The sequence below is a fragment of the Leucoraja erinacea genome, chromosome 15 (assembly GCF_028641065.1).
Source record: "Leucoraja erinacea ecotype New England chromosome 15, Leri_hhj_1, whole genome shotgun sequence".
Classification (NCBI taxonomy): Eukaryota; Metazoa; Chordata; class Chondrichthyes; order Rajiformes; family Rajidae; genus Leucoraja; species Leucoraja erinaceus.
Window position 1 is genome coordinate 34070088 of NC_073391.1, and position 23065 is coordinate 34093152.

General features: G+C 49.9%; 1 protein-coding gene across 1 annotated transcript in view; it reads right to left on the bottom strand.

Moving 5' to 3' along the window:
* Positions 1 to 23065, bottom strand: part of ldb1a (LIM domain binding 1a) — a 44023-nt gene that overhangs the window by 8734 nt on the left and 12224 nt on the right. The window contains 3 exon segments of the mRNA XM_055647100.1: positions 1311 to 1386; positions 4063 to 4107; positions 5867 to 5969. Of these exon segments, the coding sequence (XP_055503075.1) occupies positions 1311 to 1386; positions 4063 to 4107; positions 5867 to 5969 (224 nt within the window).

The following is a 23065-nucleotide window of genomic DNA, read 5'->3' on the forward strand; positions in this document are numbered from 1 at the left end:
TTGCGTACAGTTTTGGTCTCCTAATCTGAGGAAGGACATTCTTGCCACAGAGGGAGTACAGAGAAGGTTCACCAGACTGATTCCTGGGATGTCAGGACTTTCATATGAAGAAAGACCGGATAGACTCGGCTTGTACTCGCTAGAATTTAGAAGATTGATGGGGGATCTTATAGAAACTTACAAAATTCTTAAGGGGTTGGACAGGCTAGATGCAGGAAGATTATTCCCGATGTTGGGGAAGTCCAGAACTAGGGGTCACAGTTTAAGGATAAGAGGGAAGTCTTTTTGGACCGAGATGAGAAAAACATTTTTCACACAGAGAGTGGTGAATCTCTGGAACTCTTTGTCACAGAAGGTAGTCGAGGCCAGTTCATTGGCTATATTTCAGAGGGAGTTAGATGTGGCCCTTGTGGCTAAAGGGATCAGGGGGTATGGAGAGAAGGTAGGTATGGGATACCGAGTTGGATGATCAGCCATGATCATATTGAATGGCGGTGCAGGCTCAAAGGGCCGAATGGCCTACTCCTGCACCTGTTTTCTATGTTTCTATGTCCCCATGGACACCGCATGTTCCCTTTTCACGGACGTGGGCCCGGAAAAGGGGCAGGCAGCCGACCTCTGTGTGGCCGTCGACTGCCCGTTGCCTAGACCCGCGAATGGCCATCTTGGCCAGGCCCAGGAGCAGACAGACAGGGAGATCCCCCCACCTCAGTACCGGGTGCCCAAACATCAGGAGCGTGGGGGCTAAAATGTAGCCAATACTTGAGGAGCAGCCCCTTCAGATAGTCGTACAGCGGCTGCAACCTCACACTGCATGTAGATGTGGAACACGGTCTCTTCAAGTGTCTGCTACAGGCCACTGCCATGTGCAACACTCTCCACCCCAGGTCCCCGATGTAAAGAGGGAGGACTCCCTTAGAGAGATCTACACTGAGGACCACTCCCGCTGTCAGGTGGTAACTCGGACCGCCAGGGCGTGTCCGGACAGAAGACGAGGGTGAGGAAGTGTAGAGTGTGCAGGAGCAGACTGTACAGTACTCGCCTCTCAGCGACACGGAACGGCCCTAGGAGTGTGTGTGTGCGCGTGTGTGCGTATATGTGTGTGTGTGTGTGTGTGTGTGTGTGTGTGTGTGTATATGTGTGTGTGTGTATGTGTGTGTATACGTGTGTGTGTGCGCATGCGTGTGTGTGTGTGCATGCGTGTGTGTGCGCGTGTGTGTGTGCGCATGCGTGTGCGTGTGTGTGTGTGTGTGTGTGGGAGCTTCACTCTGTGTCTGACCCCATGCAGACAGTAACAGCGATGGTCTTACCTCTGCCCAGTTCTGTAGGCGTTTGTTGAGCTCGAATATCCTGTAGTCAGTCTGGTTCATGTAGGGTGTGTGTCTCCTGAGAGGGAACAGAGCACCCACTGTCACCCACACCTCTCACCCCAGAGCCCCCTCTCCCGCGCCGCCGCTGACACCTCCTCCCTCAGACCCGCTGCCCAGCCCGTGCACACCAACACCAACCACAATAGAGTCATACAGACCCTTAGGCCAACTGGCCCATGCCAACCAAGATGGCCCATCTACTACACTCATCTCACCTGCCTGCGTTTGGCTCATATCCTTTCCTATCCATGTACCTGTCTTTTAAATGCTGTTATAGTACCTGCCTCAACTACATCCTCTGGCTGCTTGTTTAATATACCCACCACTCTCTGAGCAAAAAAAAGTCGCCCCTCAGGTTCCTATTAAATCTTTCCCTTCTCACCTTAAACCCATGTCCTCTGGTTCTTGATTCCCCTACTCTGGCTAAAAAGACTGCATTTACCCTATCTATTCCTCTTGTGAGTTTATACACCTCTATAAGATCATCCCTCATCCTCCTGCACTGCGAGGAATAAACCCCTCGCCTGCCCAACCTATTCCCCTCATCATCTTATACATACTATGAACTATGGACGGCCTTTGGTTGCACTAAGACTTCAGTTTATTTTCCCCCACTAGTACTGAGGTTACCAATTTTTAAAAACTTTTTTTAAATGTGTATGCGTTTATAGGTCCGCTAAGCTGCAGCAAGTAAGAATTTCATTGTTCCATTCTTGGTACGTAGGCAATTAAACTCTTGGAGGCGGATTCCAAGTTTAATCCTTTGCCTGGGTTTTGCCAGTAAACTCTGATCGGAATCAGTCAACTCTCAGACGGTGAACTGTCAGAACCTTCCAGGAGTGAGCGGGTTAGCAAATGATGAGCGTTTGACAGCACTGGGCCTCTACTCGCTGGAGTTTAGAAGGTTGAGGAGAAGGTTGAGGGGAATCTCATTGAGATTTACAGAATAATGAAAGGCATAGATAGAGTGGATGTGGAAAGGATGTTTCCACTGCTTGGAGAGTCTAGGACCAGAGGTCATGGCCTCAGAATGAAAGGGCGCTCTTTTACAAAGGAGATGAGGAGGAACTTCTTCAATCAGAGGGTAGTTAATCTGTGGAACCCATTGCCCTATAGGGCTGTGGAGGCCAAGTCAGTGGATATTTTTAAGGCAGAGAGAGAAAAATCCTGGACTAGAACGGGTGTCAAGGGTTAGTGCAGAAGGCAGGGAAATGGGATTAGGAGGCAATGGTTGAATGGCAGAGTAGACTCGATGGGCCGAATGGTCGAATTCTACTCCTACAACTTGTAAACTACCCTCTTCCCCCACCCCATAGTGGAAATGTTAAATATTAGAGGGCATAGCTTTAAGGTGAGAGAGGCAAAGTTTAAAGGAGATGTGTGGGCAAGTTTCTATCCATAGGGAGTGGGGAATGCCTGGATGTGCTACCAGGAGTGGTGCTGGAGGTAGATGTGATAGTGGTGCATAAGAGGCGTTTGGATAGGCAGATGGATATACAGGGGATGGATGACTATGGATCACATGCAGGCAGCGGAGATTAGTTTAACCTGGCATCGTGTTTGGCGCGGATATTGGCACAGGCAAGTTCACCACTTCACCACTAATTTCCATCTTGCTCCGTCTCCATCACAGGAAACAGACTATTGACCAACATCTACCACAAAGCCCACTGACTCCCATAGCTATCTTGACTACACTTCTTCCCCTCCTGCTTCCCCTACTCCCAGTTCCTCCGTCTAGGCTGCATCTGCGCCCAGGATGTTTTCCATAACAGGGCATCGGAGATGTCCTCCTTCTTTAGGGAATGGGGGTTCCCCTCTCCCATTATAGATGAGGCTCTCACTAGGGTCCGCTCTTGTTCCCCCTCCTCCCATTCGTAACAAGGACAGAGTCCCCCTTGTCCTCACCTTCCACCCCATCAGCCGTGGCATACAGCATATAATCCTCCAACATTTTCGCCACCTCCAAAGGGATCCCACTACTGGCCACATCTTCCCATCTGCACCCCTTTCTGCTTTCCGCAGAGACCATTCTCTCCTCCATTGTCAGAGTGAGGCCCAGCGCAAATTGGAGGAACAGCAACTCATATTTCGCTTGGGTAGTTTACACCCAGCGGTATGAACATTGATTTCTCTAACTTGAGATAGCCTTTGTTTTCTCTCTCCATCCCCTCCCCCCTTCCCAGTTCTCCCACCAGTCTTACTGTCTCCGACTACATTCTATCTTTGTCCCGCCCCCTCCCGTCTGAAGAAGGGTCTCGACCCGAAACGTCACCCATTCCTTCTCTCCAGAGATGCTGATCTGTCCCAACTGAGTTACTCCAGCATTTTGTGTCTGCAGGCAAGTTGGGGAAAGTTTAGACTTTATAGAGGCACAGGGCGGAAACAGGCCCTTCGGCCCAGCGAGTCCGCGCTGTCCTGCAATCACCCCTGTACACTAGCACTATCCTACACACGAGGGATAATTTACAATTTACACATCCTACAAGCCCGCACATCTTTGAAATGTAGGAGAAAACCCGGTGAAAACCACGCGGACACAAGGAGAACGTACAAACTCCGTAAAGACAGCACCCAAGGTCAGGATTGAACCCGGGTCTCTAGTGTTGTCCTAGTCTCCTGGCTCCAATGTCACACTCCCATGGCACTCACCCACCTCCCCGCTGTGTCTGTCTACACACCAGTCACTTACCCTATACCAGGCTCCAGGTATGTTGGAGGGTACATTGGTGTAGGACTGTGAGGACCAAGACAAAAGAGAGAATATTATAACACTCAGGAATTTTCACCATCCTTTCCATTAACATTTACTTCTAAGACACAAAGCGCTAGAGTAACTCAGCAGGTCAGGAGAGGGGGAGAAGAGAGGGAAGGAGGAGAGAGAGGGGGGAGAGAGAGGGAAGAGAGAGGGGAGGGGAAGAGAGAGGGGAGGGGAAGAGAGAGGGGAGGGGAAGAGAGAGGGGGGGGAAGAGAGGGGGGAGGGGAAGAGAGAGGGGGGTTTGGTTCAGTAACATGAATGTAGTTCTCTATGGGGCTGCACTACCTCATCAGGCCAGATTGTGGCGTTGCGGCGGCATTCCGAGCTGCAGAGCCGCGTATGGTCAACGGGGGCGGCGCTGCTCGTGAGCGCCCCCGTGTGGCGGACTGACACCGTGCAGCGTTCAAGAGCTCCACCGTCTGGCCACCTGCGGTACCACAGCTGGACATCCCTCAGTTCCTGAGAACTGGGTCAATTTGACAATAATGAACCAATACTACAGCTGCTGTTCCCAGGTAATACCTAATATTAAGGGGGTAGAACATAAGTTATTGGAAATGATAGCAAGAGAGTGTGTGGGGGCATTAGAAAGAGTTTATTTAGATGTAGGCAACCTGCTGAATTACAAAACAAAACACAGAGTGCTGCAGCAACTCAGCAGGTCAAGCAGCATCTCTGGAAGACATGGATAGGTGATGTTTTGGGTCAGATCTGGATTTTGGATTGGTTAGTGGATAAAAAGTGAGAATGAATGTTAGTTTTTAATCGGGATTTGCAGGCTGCCGTAGGAAACAGTCTGGGAACTCAAGTTCTGGCGTAACTCAGCGGGTCAGGCTGCATCTCTGGAGTGACATTTCAGGTCAGAACCCGCCTTCAGACTGAAAGTAAAGTGGGGGTGGATCTGAAGGTAGGGAAAAGGCCAGAAAAACTCAGGGATGGCAACAGATGACCAAGGAAGGGTGGAGCCCATAATAGCTCATTGTTGGCTGGGGAAGGGGTGAAGAAGGGGTCAACATTTCGTTGTCTCTGTAGAGGGAATCTGAATCTGAAGACGAGAGGGGTACAAGGATTCGAACGGTGGATGACTAGGGTTGGGGAAGGGGTGGGGGTAAAGGAGAGGGAATGCAGGGGTTATTTGAAGATAGAGAAATCACCGTTTATACCACTGAGATGTAAACTGCCCAAGTGAAATATGAGGCGATGTTCCTCCAATTTGCACTTGGCTTCACTCTGACAGTAGAGGAGGCCCAGGACAGAAAGGTTAGTGTGGGAATGAGAGGGAGAGTTAAAGTGTTTGGCAGTTCCTTCCTACACATTTAGTCATGGTACTCAGCTGTTCATATCAACAATTTGCATGAATAGTTCCTGGGCGTGCATGCCTTTGGAGATCTGTCCCGGGCCAAGCACGTTGAGGCAATCTCTAAGAAAGCTCATCAATGCCTCTACTTCTCCAGAAGACTGAGGAGATTGGATATGTTGATGAATACTCTATTGAGCTTCTACAGGTGTACAGTAGAGAGCACACCGACTGGTTGCATGACGGTTTGGTTCGGCAACTCGAACGCCCAGGAATGCAGGCGACGGCAGAGAGTGGTGGACACGGCCCGGTCCATCTCGGGCAGTGACCTCCCCACCATCGAGGGGATTTACTGGAGGCGCTGCCTCGAGACGTCAGCCAGCATCATCAAAGACCTGCCCACACCACCCAGTGGAGGAATTCCCTGCCCATCTCTCTTACCCGACATCGCGATCCAGCATGCTGCCTGGGTGGAAGGGAGGGAATGAGTTGCCGTTGAGGGGCTCCTTCGGCGAGTACAGCTTGAACGACTTAGACGAACACCCTGGAAGGAGAGGAGGGACAATCAGTGGAGGCCGAACACGTGCCGACAACCGCCAACACGCCCCGGCACTGGCCTGCTCTGCTCCTCGCCAAAACGTCCGTGGCACGCCACTCACCGCCAGCGACCCCCCCACCGCCATCCCGAGGAGAACACTGCATTCACAGGGCAGTACAGCACAGGATCAGGCCCTTCGGCCCATAATGTCTGTGCCAAACACGATGCTCTGATAAACTGATCACCACTGCCTGCACGAGATACAAGGAGGACATAGGACAGTACACACAATCTGCTAAACACTTTAACTCCCCCTCCCATTCCCGCACTGACTTTTCTGTCCTTGGCCTCCTCCATTGTCAGAGTGAGGCCCAGCGTAAATTGGAGGAACAGCACCTCATATTTCGCTTGGGCAGCTTACACCCCAGCAGTATGAACATTGACTTCTCTAACTTCAAGTAACCCTTGCTTTCCCTCTCTCTCCCCATCCCTCCCCCTTCCCAGTTCTCCAACCAGTCTTACTGCACCCAAATACATTTTATCTCTGTTTGCTTCGATGTTGGTAGCTTCCCCCAGCGAACAATGATCTATTCTACATTTTCCTTGATCGCCATTCCGTTTGTCCTATTTTCACACCTTACACTTTCTTATCTATGTATCTCCCTCTCCCCTGACATCAGTCTGAAGAAGGGTCTCGACCCGAGACGTCACCCACTCCTTCCCTCCAGAGATGCTGCCAGTCCCGCTGAGTTACTCCAGCATTGTGTGTCTATCTTCCGTTTAAACCAGCATTTACAGTTCCTTCCTTCACATAGGATGGTGCAGCATAGGAACAGCTCCATTGGCCCACAATATCCATGCCCAACATGACACCAAGTCAAATTAATCTCCTCTGCCAGCATGTGATCCATATCCCGCCTTCCCTTGCAAATATTCCTCTCATGGTTTATATAGTTCTACCATGTCTCCTCTCAACCGATGCCCCAGGGAAAACAATCCAACTTTGGCCAACCTCTCCTTCGACCGAATCCAGGAGTCATTCTGGTAAATCTCCTCTGCACCCTATCCAAAGCCTCCACATCCTTCCCACACTTTCTTCCTAAAGAGCCTGGGGATGTTTGGTGTTAGGCCGAGCTTCCAGGACTGGGAAGCATAATGAAGTTCACAGAGAAACCAGGAAGTCAAAACACAGATAAATCATAAGAGAAACATAGAAAATAGGTGCAGGAGTAGGCCATTCAGCCCTTCGAGCCTGCACCGCCATTCAATATGATCATGGCTGATCATCCAACTCAGTATCCTGTACCTGCCTTCTCTCCATACCCCCTGATCCCTTTAGCCACAAGGGCCACATCTAACTCCCTCTTAAATATAGCCAATGAACTGGCCTCAACTAGCTTCTGTGGCAGAGAATTCCAGAGATTCACCACTCTCTGTGTGAAAAATGTTTTCCTCATCTCGGACCTAAAACATTTCCCCCTTATCCTTAAACTGTGACCCCTTGTTCTGGACTTCCCCAACATCGGGAACAATCTTCCTGCATCTAGCCTGTCCAACCCCTTAAGAATTTTGTAAGTTTCTATAAGATCCCCCCTCAATCTTCTAAATTTCTAGCGAGTATGAAAGTCCTGCCATCCCAGGAATCAGTCTGGTGAACCTTCTCTGTACTCCCTCTATGGCATGAATGTCTTTCCTCAGATTAGGAGACCAAAACTGTACGCAATACTCCAAGTGTGGTCTCACCAAGACCCTGTACAACTGCAGTAGAACATCACTGCTCCTATATAATGCATAACAAACACAAGCAGCTAATTGGATTCCTCAGATTTGACTGTGGGAAAGGGCGGCAAGTTGGCGCAGCGGTACAGTTGCAGCCTTATAGCGCATGCAGCGCCGGAGACCCGAGTTCGATCCCGACTACGGGTGCTGTCTGTACGGAGTTTGTATGTTCTCCCCGTGACCTGCCTGGGTTTTCACCAAGATCTTTGGTTTCCTCCCACACTCCAAAGACCTACAGGTTAATTGGCTTGGTAAATGTAAACATTGTCCCCAGTGGGTATAGGATAGTGTTAATGTGCGGGGATCGCTGGTTGGCGCTGACCTGGTGGGCCTGTTTCCGCGCTGTATCTCTAGACCATACTAAAAAAAACGAAGTACAAGATGACGACTGGTTGATACAAGGAACTGCAGATGCTGGTTTGCAAAATAAAGCGCTGGCACAACTCAGCAGGTCGGGCAGCATCTCTGGAGAACATGGATAGGTGATGTTTCATGTCGGGACCCGTCTTCAGACTGATTGTGATGAGTGGGGGGGGTGGGGCTTGGGAGAAAGGCCGAAGAGACCAGGGGCAGGACAAAGCCGGGGGAGTGACAGGTGGATACAGGTGATGGGGGGGGGGGGAGAAGGGGGGGGGGGGATTTGATTGCCTGATGGTTGGACAAATGTCAGAAATGATAGAAAAAAGAATGATAAAGAGATAAGGAGGGAAATGGGTGAAATGTGAAGCCAGTGGAAGGATTACAGGGGAAAGGGGACAGAGGTACAGGGGGACACGGGACATGGGTGGGGAGAAATGGGTGTTTGTAAATTAGTTACCTAAAATTGGAGAATTCAATTAAATGATTCTGAGAAAGGTCCCAACCCAAAACATCACCTATCCTTGTCCCCCAGGGATGCTGCCTGACCCACTGAGTTACTCCAGCACTCTGTGTTCTATGCAAGATCCAATATCTGCAGTTCCTTGTGTCTACATCGAGGAGTCAGGAACAGCTTGTTCCCCGCTGCTATCAGCCCATTGAACGGTCCTCCTATAAGCTAGGGGGTAGTCCCGATCTTCCAACCTACATCTCTGGAGATCTTGCACTTTTTCCCCCTCTGCAACTAACGCTATAACATTATATTCAGCACTCTGGTGTTTTTTCTCTTTGCAATACCTGTTGGCTTGATTATATTTATGTACGGTATGACTTGGAAGACAAAGTTTTTCACTATATCTTGTTACTAGGCTGCATTCTGGTAAACCTCTTCTGAACCCTCTCCAAAGATTCTGCATTCTTCCTGTACAGAGTAGCACCCAATATTGCAAAGGCAGCCTGACGAAAGTGTTATCGAGATGCATTGTGACTTTCTGACTTTTATTCCATGCCCTGAGCAACAATGGCAAGTATACCTTGTCCATTCTTTACCACCTAGTTTACCGAGGTACAGTGAAAAGCTTTTTTATTGTGTGCTATCCTGTCAGCGTAAAGACTATACATGAATACAATCAAACCGTCCACGATGACAGGATCAAGGGATTAATGTTTAGTGCAAGATCAAGTCCAGTCCACACAAACCAGACTCCCCACCATCACCTCCATCCACACTTCACGATGCCTTGGGAAAGCAGCCAACATAATCAAAGACTTGAACTGATTGTATCTATGTATGGTATCTGATCTGTGTAGGAATGAACTGCAGACGCTAGTTTACACCGAAGATAGATACAAAATGCTGGAGTAACTGAGCGGGACAGGCAGCGCCTCGGGAGAGAAGGAGTGGTTGACGTTTCGGGTCGAGTCCGAGGAAGGATCTCGATCCAAAACGTCACCCATTTCTTCTCTACAGAGATGTTGCCTGCCCCGCTGAGTTACTCCAGCATTTTGTGTCTTTCTTCAGTATTATCTGATCTGATCTGGAACGGGCTTTTCACTGTACCTCGGTACTTGTGGCAATCATAACCCAGAACCTAGGAAGCTAAAGGACAAATGAAACTGACCTGGCCTGCGTTAGGGCAGTAACTGGGAAAACAAGAAGGGCTTCAACTTGATTTTCCCTGAAAGACCACACCTGAGATACGGACACATTCTCTCTCCACTCAGCACCGGTCTCCACAATTCTACAGGTGTATGGCAGAGAGCACACACACACTGCTTGCATCACGGCCTGGTTCAGTAACTCGAACGAACGCCCAGGAATAATGGAGATGACAAGAGTGGTGGACACTGCCCGGTCCATCACGGGTACTGACCTCCCCACCATCGAAACGATCTACAGGAGGCGCTGCCTCGTAAAGGCAGCCGGCATCATCAAAGACCCACACCACCCTGGCCACGCTCTCATCTCGCTGCCACCATCGGGAAGAAGGTACAGGAGCCTGAAAACCGTGTTCAAGAACAGCTTCTTTCCAGCAACCATCAGGCTCTTGAACACTGCACAACACTAACCTCAGCAACTGCGATCGTTTACAGACTGTGTCTTTGGTTGCACTACGGACTTTGGTTTTGCACTATTATGGTCTGTTAAGCTGCAGCAAGTAAGAATTGTTCCATTGTCGGTACATACGACAATTAAACACTCGTGACTTGGTGGCAGCATGCAGTCAGCGTGTTGAACTTTAGCAGTACAGTCCACCTCACAGGGCTAAAAGAACAATTTCACAGACACCCAACACATAAACAGTCCCGGGTGCAATCCGCATTACTGACCATCCAAACATCAACCACAGCCTTCTGTTCCCCGCCTCCTCCAAACGAGCTGTAATCCCATCTGTCCCCGAGAACATTGCTAATGTCCTTCACGCTGTCTATGAAAAGCAGCCAACATGAACAAAGACTAGTCCCACCCCGGTCATTCCTTCTTTCACCCGCTCCCATCTGGCAAGAAGGTGCAGAAGCTCAAAAGCCCTCACCACCAGACTCAGGAACAGCTTCTTCCCCTCTGTTATCAGGCTTCTAAACAGTCCTTCCATAAGCTAGGGTTCTGCCCAATTCACCTCTACCCCATTGTGCACATTGGACTTTGTCTTTGGAACTGAGGAGCTACAATTCCGCACTCTGTATCTTCCCCTTGGTTCTACCTATTGTACTTGAGTTTGACTTGATTGCATTTCTGTAGAGCATTATCTGATCTGATTGGATAGCATGCAAAACAAGGCTTTTGCACTGTACCTCGGTACACGTGACATTAATAAATTTAAACATAATCTAACCAGTAGTAATGACTATTGCTGAGCTTTACCTTGCTACTGAGCCATGCAGCTTGACTTGGGAGGAAGGGTTACTACAGCGAGGGTACTCTGTCCAGAGATTCACCACTCTCTGTGTGAAAAATGTTTTCCTCATCTCGGTCCTAAAAGATTTCCTCCTTATCCTTAAAGCACAGAACTGTGACCCCTTGTTCTGAACTTCCCCAAACATCGGGAACAATCTTCCTGCATCTAGCCTGTCCAATCCCTTAAGAATTTTGTAAGTTTCTATAAGATCCCCTCTCAATCTTCTAAATTCTAGCGAGTACAAACCGAGTCTATCCAGTCTTTCTTCCTATGAAAGTCCTGACATCCCAGGAATCAGTCTGGTGAACCTGACATCCCAGGAATCAGTCAGTCTGGTGAACCTGACATCCCAGGAATCAGTCTGGTGAGCAGATTTAGGGCACAGGTTTGACCGCCATTCAATCATGGCTGATCTGTCTTTGCCTCTCAACCCATTCTCCTGCCTTCCCCCTGCACGCTTTGGTACCCTTACTAATCACGAACCTGCCAATCTCCGCTTTAAAAATGGCCAATGATTTGGTGCAGCAGAATGTCCCGCGCTGCCTCACACAAGGTTTATCAGAGGCTTGGTTGGAGGGAGGTGGGAGAGGTTGAGAGATTTCTCCAGGCAATTCCAAAGCTGGGGGCCAAAGCAGTGGAAGACATGGGTATCAGCGCTGGAGGAAGAGGCAGGGAATGGAGAAGCGGGAGATATCCGAGTGACGCAGTCTCGTGGAGGTGACAGGGGCAGGAGGGGCCAAAAGGAAGTCTTCAACGTGTTGCTGGGGGTGGTGGTGGAGACAGATATGCGAGTGGGGTTCAAAGCAGTTTTTGACGTAGATATGCAGGGAATGGAGGGATATGGATTACGTGCAGGCAGATATGTTCATAATTTCATGACAAAGGCAAAGAATTAGGCCATTCAGCCCATCAAGTCTACTCTGCCATTTAATCGTGGCAGATCTATTTTTCCCTCTCAACCCCATTCTCTTGACTTCTCCACGTAACCTTTGACCCTCTAACTAACCAAGAATCTGTCAATCTCTGCTTTAAAAATACTCAATGACTTGCCTGTGGCAATGAATTTCGCAGATTCACCACCCTCTGTACAGAAATTCTTCTTCATCTCCTTTCTAAAGGTATATTCTTCCGAAAAAGGGTCTCAACCCGAAAAGTCACCTATTCCTTGTCTCCAGAGATTGCTGCCTGACCCGCTGAGTTACTCCAGCCTTTTGTGTACGTCCTTTAGAGTTGGTTTTGGCATCATGTTTGGCATGGACATTGTGGGCCGAAGGGTCTATTCTTGTGTTCCACCGTTCTATATTCCACGGTGTCCTTCGTGCCTCTCTCAGGACTTCTCAAAGTGAATTGGCGACAACAGAGTGTAGTGAGTGTTGTGGTGTAGGAAGCCAGGCAGCCAATCTGTGCGCAGGAAGCTTCCACAAGTGACAACGCCACTACATGCTGTAGGTGCGGTCAGGGCCACCGAGGGTCTTGAACTTCAGGAGCTGAGGATACTGCAGCTTACCCTGTAGGCCATCTGGCAGGGGCTGGAGTCATAGAGTCATTCGGCCCAATTCCTCCATGCCGACCACCATGCCCCATGTACACTAGTCCCACCTGCCCGCATGTGGCCCGTATCCCACTAAACCTCCCCTATCTTAGACAATAGACGCAAGAGTTGGCCATTCGGCCCTTTGAGCCAGCACCTCCATTCAATGTGATCATGGCTGATCATCCTCAAACACTAACCCGTTCCTGCCTTCTCCCCATATCCCCTGACTCCGCTATCTTTAAGAGCCCCATCTAGCTCTCTCTTGAAAGTATCCAGAGAACCAGCCTCCACAGAATCAAAAATTCCACAGACAACTCACTGTGAGAAAAAGTGTTTCCTCGTCTCCGTCCTAAATGGCTTACCCCTTATTCTTAAACTATGGCCCCTGGTTCTGGACTCCCCCAACATCGGGAACATGTTTCCTGCCTCTAGCGTGTCCAAACCCTTAACAATCTTATATGTTTCAATAAGATTCCCTCTCATCCTTCTAGACTCCAGAGTGTACAAGCCCAGCCGCTCCATTCTCTCAGCATATGACAGTCCCGCCACCCCGGGAATTAACCTTGTAAACCTACGCTGCACTCCCTCAATAGCAAAAATGTCCTTCCTCAGATTAGGGGACCAAAACTGCACACAATACTCCAGGTGTGGTCTCACCAGGGCCCTGTACAACTGCCGAAGGACCTCTTTGCTCCTATACTTGACTCCTCTTGTTATAAAGGCCAACACGCCATTCGCTTTCTTCATTGCCTGCTGTACCTGCATGCTTACGTTCATAGACAGATGAACAAGGACTTTGCACCTGTCCAAATCTATTTTAGATGTTGCTCTGCTAGCTGCCTCAACTACCTCCTCTGGCAGCTCGTTCCATATATCCACCAACATCTGTGTGAAAAAGTCACCCCTCAGGTTTCTATTAAATCTTTCCCTTCTCACCTTAAACCCATGTCCTCTGGTTCATGATTCCCCTGCTCTGGATAAAAGACTCTGTGCATTGACCCTATCTATTCCCCTCATGATTTTATACACCTCTACAAGATCACCCCTCAGCCTCCTGCATTCACAGGAATACAATCCTAGCCTGCAACATTTAAAGTGAGGCATGTGTTTTACACAGAGCGTGCTGGGGGGCGTGGAACGTGCTGCCACGGGTGGTGATGGAGGCAGTGGTATTTAAGAGACATGTGGTTATGCAGGGATTGGAGGGATATGGATCGGGTACAGGCTGGGGAGATTAGTTTAACAGCCTCACGGCACGGACATTGTGGGCCGAAGGGCCTGTTCCGGACAGTTCTAATCTTCACACTAGGGGCAATATATAGAGAGCAATTAACCCACTGAACCACATGTCTTTGGGATGTGGGAGCAAACCGGAACACCCGGAGGAAACCCACATGGTCACAGGGAGAATATACAAATTCAACACACAGGCAGCACCTGTAGTCAGGATCGAATCCGAATCTCTGGAGCTGTGACGCAGTGTGTCCATTAACCCCACCGCCCCACTCCTCTTACAACACAGTGAGACAGTTTGCCGACAACCAACGCAGTAAAATGTAAACCCCAGACAGCCTCAGAAGTACTAAAACAGCTTTAGTGCAGAAGGAGTGAGGGCGGTGGTGAGGGTGGTGGTGAGGGTGGGGGGGTTAGGGCGGTGGGTGATAGATATAGACATAGAAAATAGGTGCAGGAGTAGGCCATTCGGCCCTTTGAGCCTGCACTGCCATTCAATGTGATCATGGCTGATCACAATCAGTACCCCAGTCCTGCCTTCTCCCCATGTCCCTTGATTCCACTAACCCTAACAGCTCTCATCCTCTCATCCTACTAAATTCCAGTGCATACAACCCCAGTCGTTCAATTTTTTTGTCATATGACAGTCTCGCCATCCCGGGAATTAACCTTGTGAACCTACGCTGCACTCCCTCAATAGCAAGAACGTCCTTCCTCAAATTAGGGGACCAAAACTGCCCACAATACTCCAGGTGTGGTCTCAGCAGGGCCCTGCACAACTGCAGAAGGACCTCTTTGATCCTATGCTCAATGCCTCTCATTATGAAGGCCAACTTGCCATTAGCTTTCTTCACTGCCTGCTGTACCTGAGGGAGAGGGCAGGAGGTGAGGGGAGTGTGTGGCGGTGTGAGGCAGGGGAGGGGTGAGGGTGGGGTGTGAGAGAGGGAGGGGGGGAGGGGAGTGAGAGGGAATGGTAGTGGAGGAAAGGGTGGGAGTTGGGGTGAGAGATGGCAGGGTGAGAGTGCGGGTAGAGGTGTGGGGTAGGAATGAGGGTAAGAGGTGAGGGTGGGAGTAGGGGTGACGGAGGGGTGAGAGTAGATTTGAGAGGGTGCGAGGCAAGGGTGAAGGTGGGGACTGGGAACCATGGGCCAAACGACACCAGCAATACCCAGCTACAGACTCTCAATCAGTTCTGGATTAAAAAGGATCATCTGTAGAGCAACTCTTTAACTGTTGCTTGTTTTAACACACATATCACCCTTGGGTTGGGGGGGGGGATATCACTCTCCCTTCCCCCCCCCCCCCCCCCCCCCGTCCTCTGTCTCTCCCCCATGTCCATCTCTTTAACCACTGGAGCCCCTCGGTGAGCTATTCATTAATCTGTTATCTCCCCCTCCCCTTTCCCCCCCTCTTCTCCCTCTACCCCCCCTCCTCTCCTCCCTTTCCCCCACTGCTCTCTTCCCTCTGCTCCCTTCTCATCTCTCCCTCCCTCACTGGGAGGAGAGTCGGACAGACGTCTCAGGTTGAGGGGAAGCTTTCTGCAAGGCCCTGGCCTTCACATGCTGAGACCACCCCTTCCCTTCCCCTCTCTCCCCCCTCACACCATCAACGAGATATCTCCCCCCTCCCTCCCTCCCTCCCTCCCTCCCACCTATCACCCTTCCCTCCCTCCCTCCCTCCCACCACCAGCTCGGGCCTGCCTCACTCATGCAGGCAGGCTGCTAATCCGCCAGCAACTTAACAAGAAGTAAAAGTCCCGAGAAGGCCAGGATAGAGCACTCACGCACACGGCCACAAGAAAGAATAAAAAGAGGTTTTGTTTTACCTGCACAGAAGCTGTTCCAGTCGGGGGGGAAACCCAGGGTTCACAGGCTGGAGAATTCCCTCCCCCTCTCCCTCTCCCAAATACTTTCAAAATCAAACACTTCAGCAATATACTCTTATTTATTTATTAATCCTTCTAAACAAAGGCCTGCGGTGGCTTGGCATGCCTGCCTTCTCTCTGTCTAGCAGCACTGTGCCTTTTGTTCTGCTGTGGGGCAGGCAGCTGTCAGCAGAACAACAATAGAGTGTGGAGAGCCGGCACTGTGTGCATGTGTGTGTGTGTGTGTGTGAGAGTGTGTGTGTATATAAGTGTGTTGGTGTTGTGTGGCCTGCTTTGCACTGAATCACTTGAACAACTCCTCCTTCCACACCCCCCCTGGCCAGACAATAGGGTGAGACCGGCGGAGGGGGGGTGGGGGGGGACCTGGGGAAGCCGGCTTCTCGATAACCCTCCCATTACTCCTCCCCCACAACTCTCTGGCTTCCCTTCCCTTCCCTTCCCCCCTCCTCTCCACCGGGGAGACAGGCTGCCTCCCGGCCCACCGCACAAAGGAAGACGGGCAGAGATAACACTGGGAGCATCACATCGGCGAGGGCAGTTCCTGTTTTCCCACTCCTTGCCTTCGTTTCAGCTTGTCCCCCACCCTCTCATCAGTATCTCACCCCAACTCTCCGTGATCCTTGCATTCCTCCAATCCCTGCCCCCTCATCAGCCCCCACTTTTAACCCCTTCGCCGCTGGCAGTGTGTGGTTTGACCTCTAGTTTATGTGCCCCCCCCACTCCTTCAATCGAGAGAAACCTATGGTCTGAAGAAGGGTCCCGACCCGAAACGTCACTTATCCATGTTCTCCAGGGATGCGGCCTGACCCGCTGAGTTACTCCAGCGCTCTGTGTCTTTTTTTTCTCCTTAAATCTTCCTCTTGGAAGAGCTTTTTGATCACCGACTCTAATAACCACTCATAGCCAAATCCTATGAGGAACAACAGGGAGGTGACACAAGCAACTGCAGATGCTGGAATCTTGAGTAAAACACAAAGTGCTGGAGGAACTCAGCGAGTTAGGCAGCATCAGTGGAGGGAATGGACAGGCAACGTTTTGGGTCGGGACCCTTCTTCAGAACTTGAGGACGTTTTCCTCCTCTCTCTGACTGGGGTTCTGTAAGACCCTCTCTCCCTGCCCCCCCCCCCCCCCTCTGTGATTCCTGCTGCTCTCCTCTACAACCATGTACTGACCCAGACTTGCTACCACAGCCTCAACACTTGCCCTGCACCCTTTTGTCTCGTTTTCACCTCGTCTTTGTCACTCTCTCCACCCATCAGCCTATCAGCCCCCCCCCCCCACCATCTGTATCCACCTATCACTCATCAGGCTTTGTTCTACCCCCACCTCTCTTTCCCAGCTTTCACCTCCCCCCTCCATCAGTCTGAAGAAGGGTCCCGACCTGAAACGTCGTCTGTCCATTCCCTCCACAGATGCTACCTGACCCGCTGAGTTCCTCCAAAACTTTGTGTTTTTCTCAAGATCCCAGCATCTGGAGTTCCTTGTGCCTCTGAGAATTGAACCGTTGTCTTTAGAAAAGTACTAGAGTTCCCCTTTGGCCCAACTCATCAATGACAACCAAGATGACCCTTCCAAGCTTCTACCCTATTAACGGTCTTGTACATCACAGGGCATTAATAAGCTCATGTCACAAGAGCAGAACGATGCCATTCAGCCCATCGAGTCTACTCCACCATTCAGTCGTGGCTGAATGTGCTTATCCCACTATGGGATACTGCCGTTTCATATTTCCAGCTGTGGGACTCTAAGCGGTCAAAGGAAAATTGAAATGTCAATGTCAACCAGGAGACGATAATTGTTCTTATTTTTCTCCTTCATCACCGTACCATGAAAGATTATTCGGCTGAACGATCTTACTGTTCCTTCTGCTGGTTATGTGACCTGAACTGCAAGCAGCTGTGGTAGTTATCGAACTTTGCTTCACTTTCTCACACAGAGGGTGGTTGGTGAATCGAACGAACAGCCAGAGGAGGTCTTTGAAGCCGGTACAATAAGAGCATTTAAAATACATTTGGAAAGGTACACGGATAGGAAAGGTTTAGAGGGATCTGGGCCAAACATGGGCAAATGCGACATCTTGGTCAGCATGGACGAGTTGGGCCAAAGGGCCTTTTTCTGTGCTGTATGACTTCATGGCACTAAAACTGGTATTTTTCCAGACTCCCGCCCTCACTGATCAAATCAGGGTGCAATTTGCAACTGAACCATCTTACCACACCTAGAGAGCAGTCCTGAACTACTATCTACCGTGTTGAGGATCCTTGGATTATCTTTGATCTGACTTTACTGACTTTATCTTGCACTATACGTTATTCACATTATTCCCTTTATCATGTACCTGTACACTGTGAATGGCTCGTTTGTAACAATGCATTGTCTTTCCGCTGACTGGTTAGCACCAAAAGCATTTCACTGTACCTCGGTACATGTGACAATAAACTACACTGAACTCAAATCACATCATGCATCAAATACAAAGTACTGCAGTAACTCAGCGGGTCAAGCAGCATGTCAGGAGAACATGGAGAGTTGACGTTTCAGGTCAAGACTCTTCATGTCACCACGCTCGTGTGCTCCAAAGATGCTGCCTGAACCGCTGTGACTACAGCACTTTGTGCTGTATACTTGATTCCAGCATCTGCAGTTCCTTGTGTCTATAAATCACATTGTGCTGCCTGCAACCCATACCCCACAATCAATATCCGCCCGCACTTCATCCTAGCATCCGCCACATCGAAAGCTGTGACCAAAAAGGCACAGCAACGTCTCGACTTCCTCAGCAGATGAAAGAAGTTTGGCACGTTTCCAACATCTCTGACCAACTTCTACAGTTACACCGTAGAGAGCATCACGGATAGACACAACGTGCTGGAATAACTCAGTGGGTCAGGCAGCACCTCTGGAGAAAAAGGATCACCACCCAGCCTGGTTTGGGAACAGATCCGTCCAAGACCGTAAGAAATTGCAGAGTTGTAGATGCAGCCCAGACCTATAATACTGTAACACTATATTCTGCACGCTGGTCATTTCCTCTTTACACTGTCTGTGGTATCTGTTTGTGGCATGTTTGTACACATATACAGTTTAATTTGACTGGTTAGCATGCAAACAAAATGTTTCACTGTAGCTCGGTACATGTGGCACAGTGGCGCAGCTGGTAGAGCCACTGCCTCACAGCTGACATCGGGTGCTGCCTGCCTGTATGTGTGGAGTTTGCACGTTCTCCCTGTGACCGTGTGGCTTTCCTCCGGGTGCTCCAGATTCCTCCCACATCACAAAGATGTGCCTACATGGGTTTGTCGTTTAATTGGCCCTTTGTAAATTGCCACCAGTGTGTGGGGAGTGGATGAGAAAGTGGGAAAGTGGGATAACATAGAACTAGTGTCAATGGGTGATCGATGGTTGGCGTGGGTTGAAGGGCCTGTTTCCGAGCTGTGTCTCTAAAACCTTGAAAAAAACAGTACTAATATCTCTCTCTTGACTCCGAGGTGAACTAGGCCTGAACCAAGGAACGGTGAGGTCAGGACCAGTAGCAGAGTGAAGGCGCTGAAGGGGGAAGCAGGCAGTTTGGGGACAGTTTAGACTTTAGAGATACAGCATGGAAACAGGCCCATTCGGCCCATCTAGTCCATGCCGACCAGCGACACACACTAGGGAAGATTTTTAATTTACAGAAGCCAATTAACCTACAAACCTGCATGCACATCTTTGGGATGTGGGAGGAAACTGGAACACTCTGAGAAAACCCATGTGGTCACGGGGAGATGGTGCAAACTCCATACAGACAGCAACCGTAGTCAGGATCAAACCCGGGTCTCTGTGGCTTTGAGGTAGCAACTCTACCGCTGCGCCACCGTGCCGCCCCTCCCGTACCTTGTGCTCCGTACTGCTCCTCCATCGCTCCAGCAGACTCCCCTCTTTGTTCAGCAAACACAGGGTATAGTACCCCGAGCAGGTGGTGTGATGTGGCTGTGTCGGGGATGGATACTGAGCTCCGGACACAAGATGCCTGGCGGCCGCGGTGTCAGGCTACAGGGAGCGGGGTGGGTGGGGTGTCAGAGACAGGGGCGGCTGAATGTCCCCGCGGATTGGACCCAGTGTCCAGGGAGGCCACCCCGAGGGAGGGAGCAGCGTTATCGGGCGCATCGGCCTTCAGCGGGGACGAGTGAGTTAGCAGGAATGGAAGGGGCAGGAACTACTCGCCCCTCCCCAGGCAGGGCTCAGGAAAACCGCAACGGCTGGCCTGTTGCTGATAACAGCTGGATCACACACACACACACACACAGCACCGAGAGGGTCTGGTCATGCGAGTTTAACCTGAGGAAAATAGCCAATAGTTTAGTTTAGACAGAAACAGCGTGGAAACAAGGAGCACACAGTCCACACCGACCATTGATTTTATACACGAGTTCTATGTTATCACACTTTCTCATCCACACCGACCATTGATTTTATACACGAGTTCTATGTTATCACACTTTCTCATCCACTCCCGACATACTAGGAGGACAATCTATAGAAGCCAATTAACGTACAAACACACACATCTTTGGGATGTGGGAGGACACCGGAGCACCCGGAGGAAACCTACGCGGTCACAGGGCAAACGTGCAAACTCCTCACAGACAGCACCCAAGGTCAGGATCAAACCTGGGTCCCTGGCACTTTGAGGCAGCAGCTCTACCCGCTGCACCGCTGATGAACATTTGAAACTTTGTTGGCACCAGAAACGTGGCGACTCTTTGTGTACTGCTTGGATGAGGTCTGCTGCATGATTTTACTGGGTCACATGCAAAAATAACGAATTTCTCTGGTACCACCGAAGTACATGTGATAATAAAGTGCTCTGGTTTCCTCCCACACGCCCAAAAGATGTGCAGGTCTGCAGGTTAATTGACTTCAGTTAAATTGTGAATTGGCCCTAGTGGGCAGGATGGTGCTAGTGCATGGGAGGCTGCACCTATCCCTGTTCCCCAGAGCTGCTGCCTGACCCGCTGAGTTAACACAGCGCTTTGTGCCTTTTTGATGGATTAATGAACATGCAAGTCATGTTCATAAGACATAGGAGCAGATTTAAACCCTCGGTCCATCGAATCTGCTCCGCCATTCGATCATGGCTGATCTACCTTTCTCTCTCAACCCCATTATCCTGCCTTCAACCAGTAAACTTTGATACCTTTACTGATCAAGAACCTATCAATCTCAGCTTTCAAAACTGCCGCTGTGTGTGGCAATGAATTCCACAGATTCACCACCCTCTGACTACATAGGTTCTTCCTCATCTCCTTTCTAAAGGTATGTCCTTTTATTCTTGTTTCCTGTGAATTTCACTCCTGCCATTGGAAAGAAGGTACAGGAGCCTGCAAACTGTAACATCCAGGTTCAGGAGCAGCTACTGCCCCACCATCATCATGCTACTAGAAACATAGAAACATAGAAATTAGGTGCAGGAGTAGGCCATTCGGCCCTTCGAGCCTGCACCGCCATTCAATATGATCATGGTTGATCATCCAACTCAGTATCCCGTACCTGCCTTCTCTCCATACCCCCTGATCCCCTTAGCCACAAGGGCCACATCTAACTCCCTCTTAAATATAGCCAATGAACTGGCCTCAACTACCCTCTGTGGCAGAGAGTTCCAAAGATTCACCACTCTCTGTGTGTACTAAACAAAACAATCTCCAAATTGGCTCCAAACTATGGACTTGTTGAGGGGGGCATTATTTTAGACTTGGCACTATTATTGTTCATTTACGTGTATGCGTGTGTTTATACACACGCATACACGTATCTACCTACTGAACATAGTTTAGAGATACAGCGCGGAAACAGGTCCTTTTGCCCACCAAGTCCTTGTCGACCAACGATCCACATCGCATTACCTACCACACACTATACACCCTTGGGACAATTTCTAATGAAGCTAATTTTCCTACAAAGCTATACGTCTTTGGAAAGTGGGAGGAAACCGGAGCACCCGGAGAAAACCCAGTTACAGGATCGAACCCGAGTCTCTGGTGCTGTGAGGCAGCAACTCTACCACTGCGCCGGTTTAACAGAGTACTGTGTTAACATATCTAAGATAGACTCAAAATGCCAGAGTAATTCAGCGGGACAGGCAGCATCTCTGGAGAGAAGAAATGGGTGACGTCTCTGTTTGAGACCCTTCTTCAGACGTTCTTTTATTCTGAAGAAGGGTTTCAACCCGGACCGTCACCTATTCCTTCAGTCCAGAGATGCTGCCTGTCCCGCCGAGTTACTCCAGCATTTTGCATCTATCTTTGGTTTAAACCAGCACCTGCAGTTCCTTCCTACAGTGTTTACATGTCTGTCGCGCTGCTGCAAGTAAGAAAGTCATTGTTTCCGTTCTGGGACAAATGACAATAAAACACTCTTGAAGCGAGGAGGATTGTTAGAGCCGAAGATTTGTTTGCCCTCAATGGTGGGGTGAGATGGGAAGCTGCAGCCCAGGGCACAAGCAGTGGCATTCCTCAACTCAACAAACGGGAAAGTGCCAGCCCTCACTGCCACAGACTGTAGGCAGCTGCCCTCGGCTTGTCGCAAGGATTCCTGGTTGCTCTCCCCTCCCCCCCCTCCACTCTCGCAAGGATTTATGCACCGACACAGGAGCTGAGGGAAGCAGCCGACAGCACACCATGGTGGAAATATCAATCCTCTGCTAGCAATGCTGCCCCACCTACACGTTGAGTTTTAAATTCAGTTTCATATCACTCCAAACCCTCCCCATTTACATGTTGGGTTTCAAATGTAGTTTCATATCTCTTCAACCCCTCCCCATTTACACGTTGTGTTTTAAATTTGGTTTCATATCTCCCCCTGCTGCCTCTCTCTACTACCTCCTCCATCCCAGCTCCCCCCCAGTCCTCTGCAATCCTGTCCAAAGATCATAGCTCTTGCTCTAGTATCTTTGATCCTGTCATTCCAGCCTCACCCCTTCCTGCCCCACGGATTTAACCGTGCCACCAGTGTCGGCTGTGTTTCCGGCTGCCGGGTCCCCGAGTTCTGGAATTGCCTCCCTAAACCTCCTGACTCTCTCCTCCGAAAACGCACTCCTTGAAACCCAACTCTTACCCCAGGCAAGGGAGGAAACCACAGGCATGTTCGAGAAAAGAAATCGCAGACGGCAGGCTTTGACCGTTCTAACTAACAGAGTGAGTGGAATAAAACAGACTTAGAATTCGAAATAAAGGTAGAAAATGCTGGAAATACTCTGCAGGTCAGGCAGCGGCTTGATGCCAGTGTAAAGTTACTGATGAAGGCGTGGTGTAAGGGAAGGCCATGTGTTCGAGGGTGACGCAGCCCAGGAGAATGTCCCCGCACAAAGCCATTTCATTGCAAGACAAGGGACGAGCAAGACTCAGCCCCTGATGTCTATATGGGACAGGTCAGGAGTGTT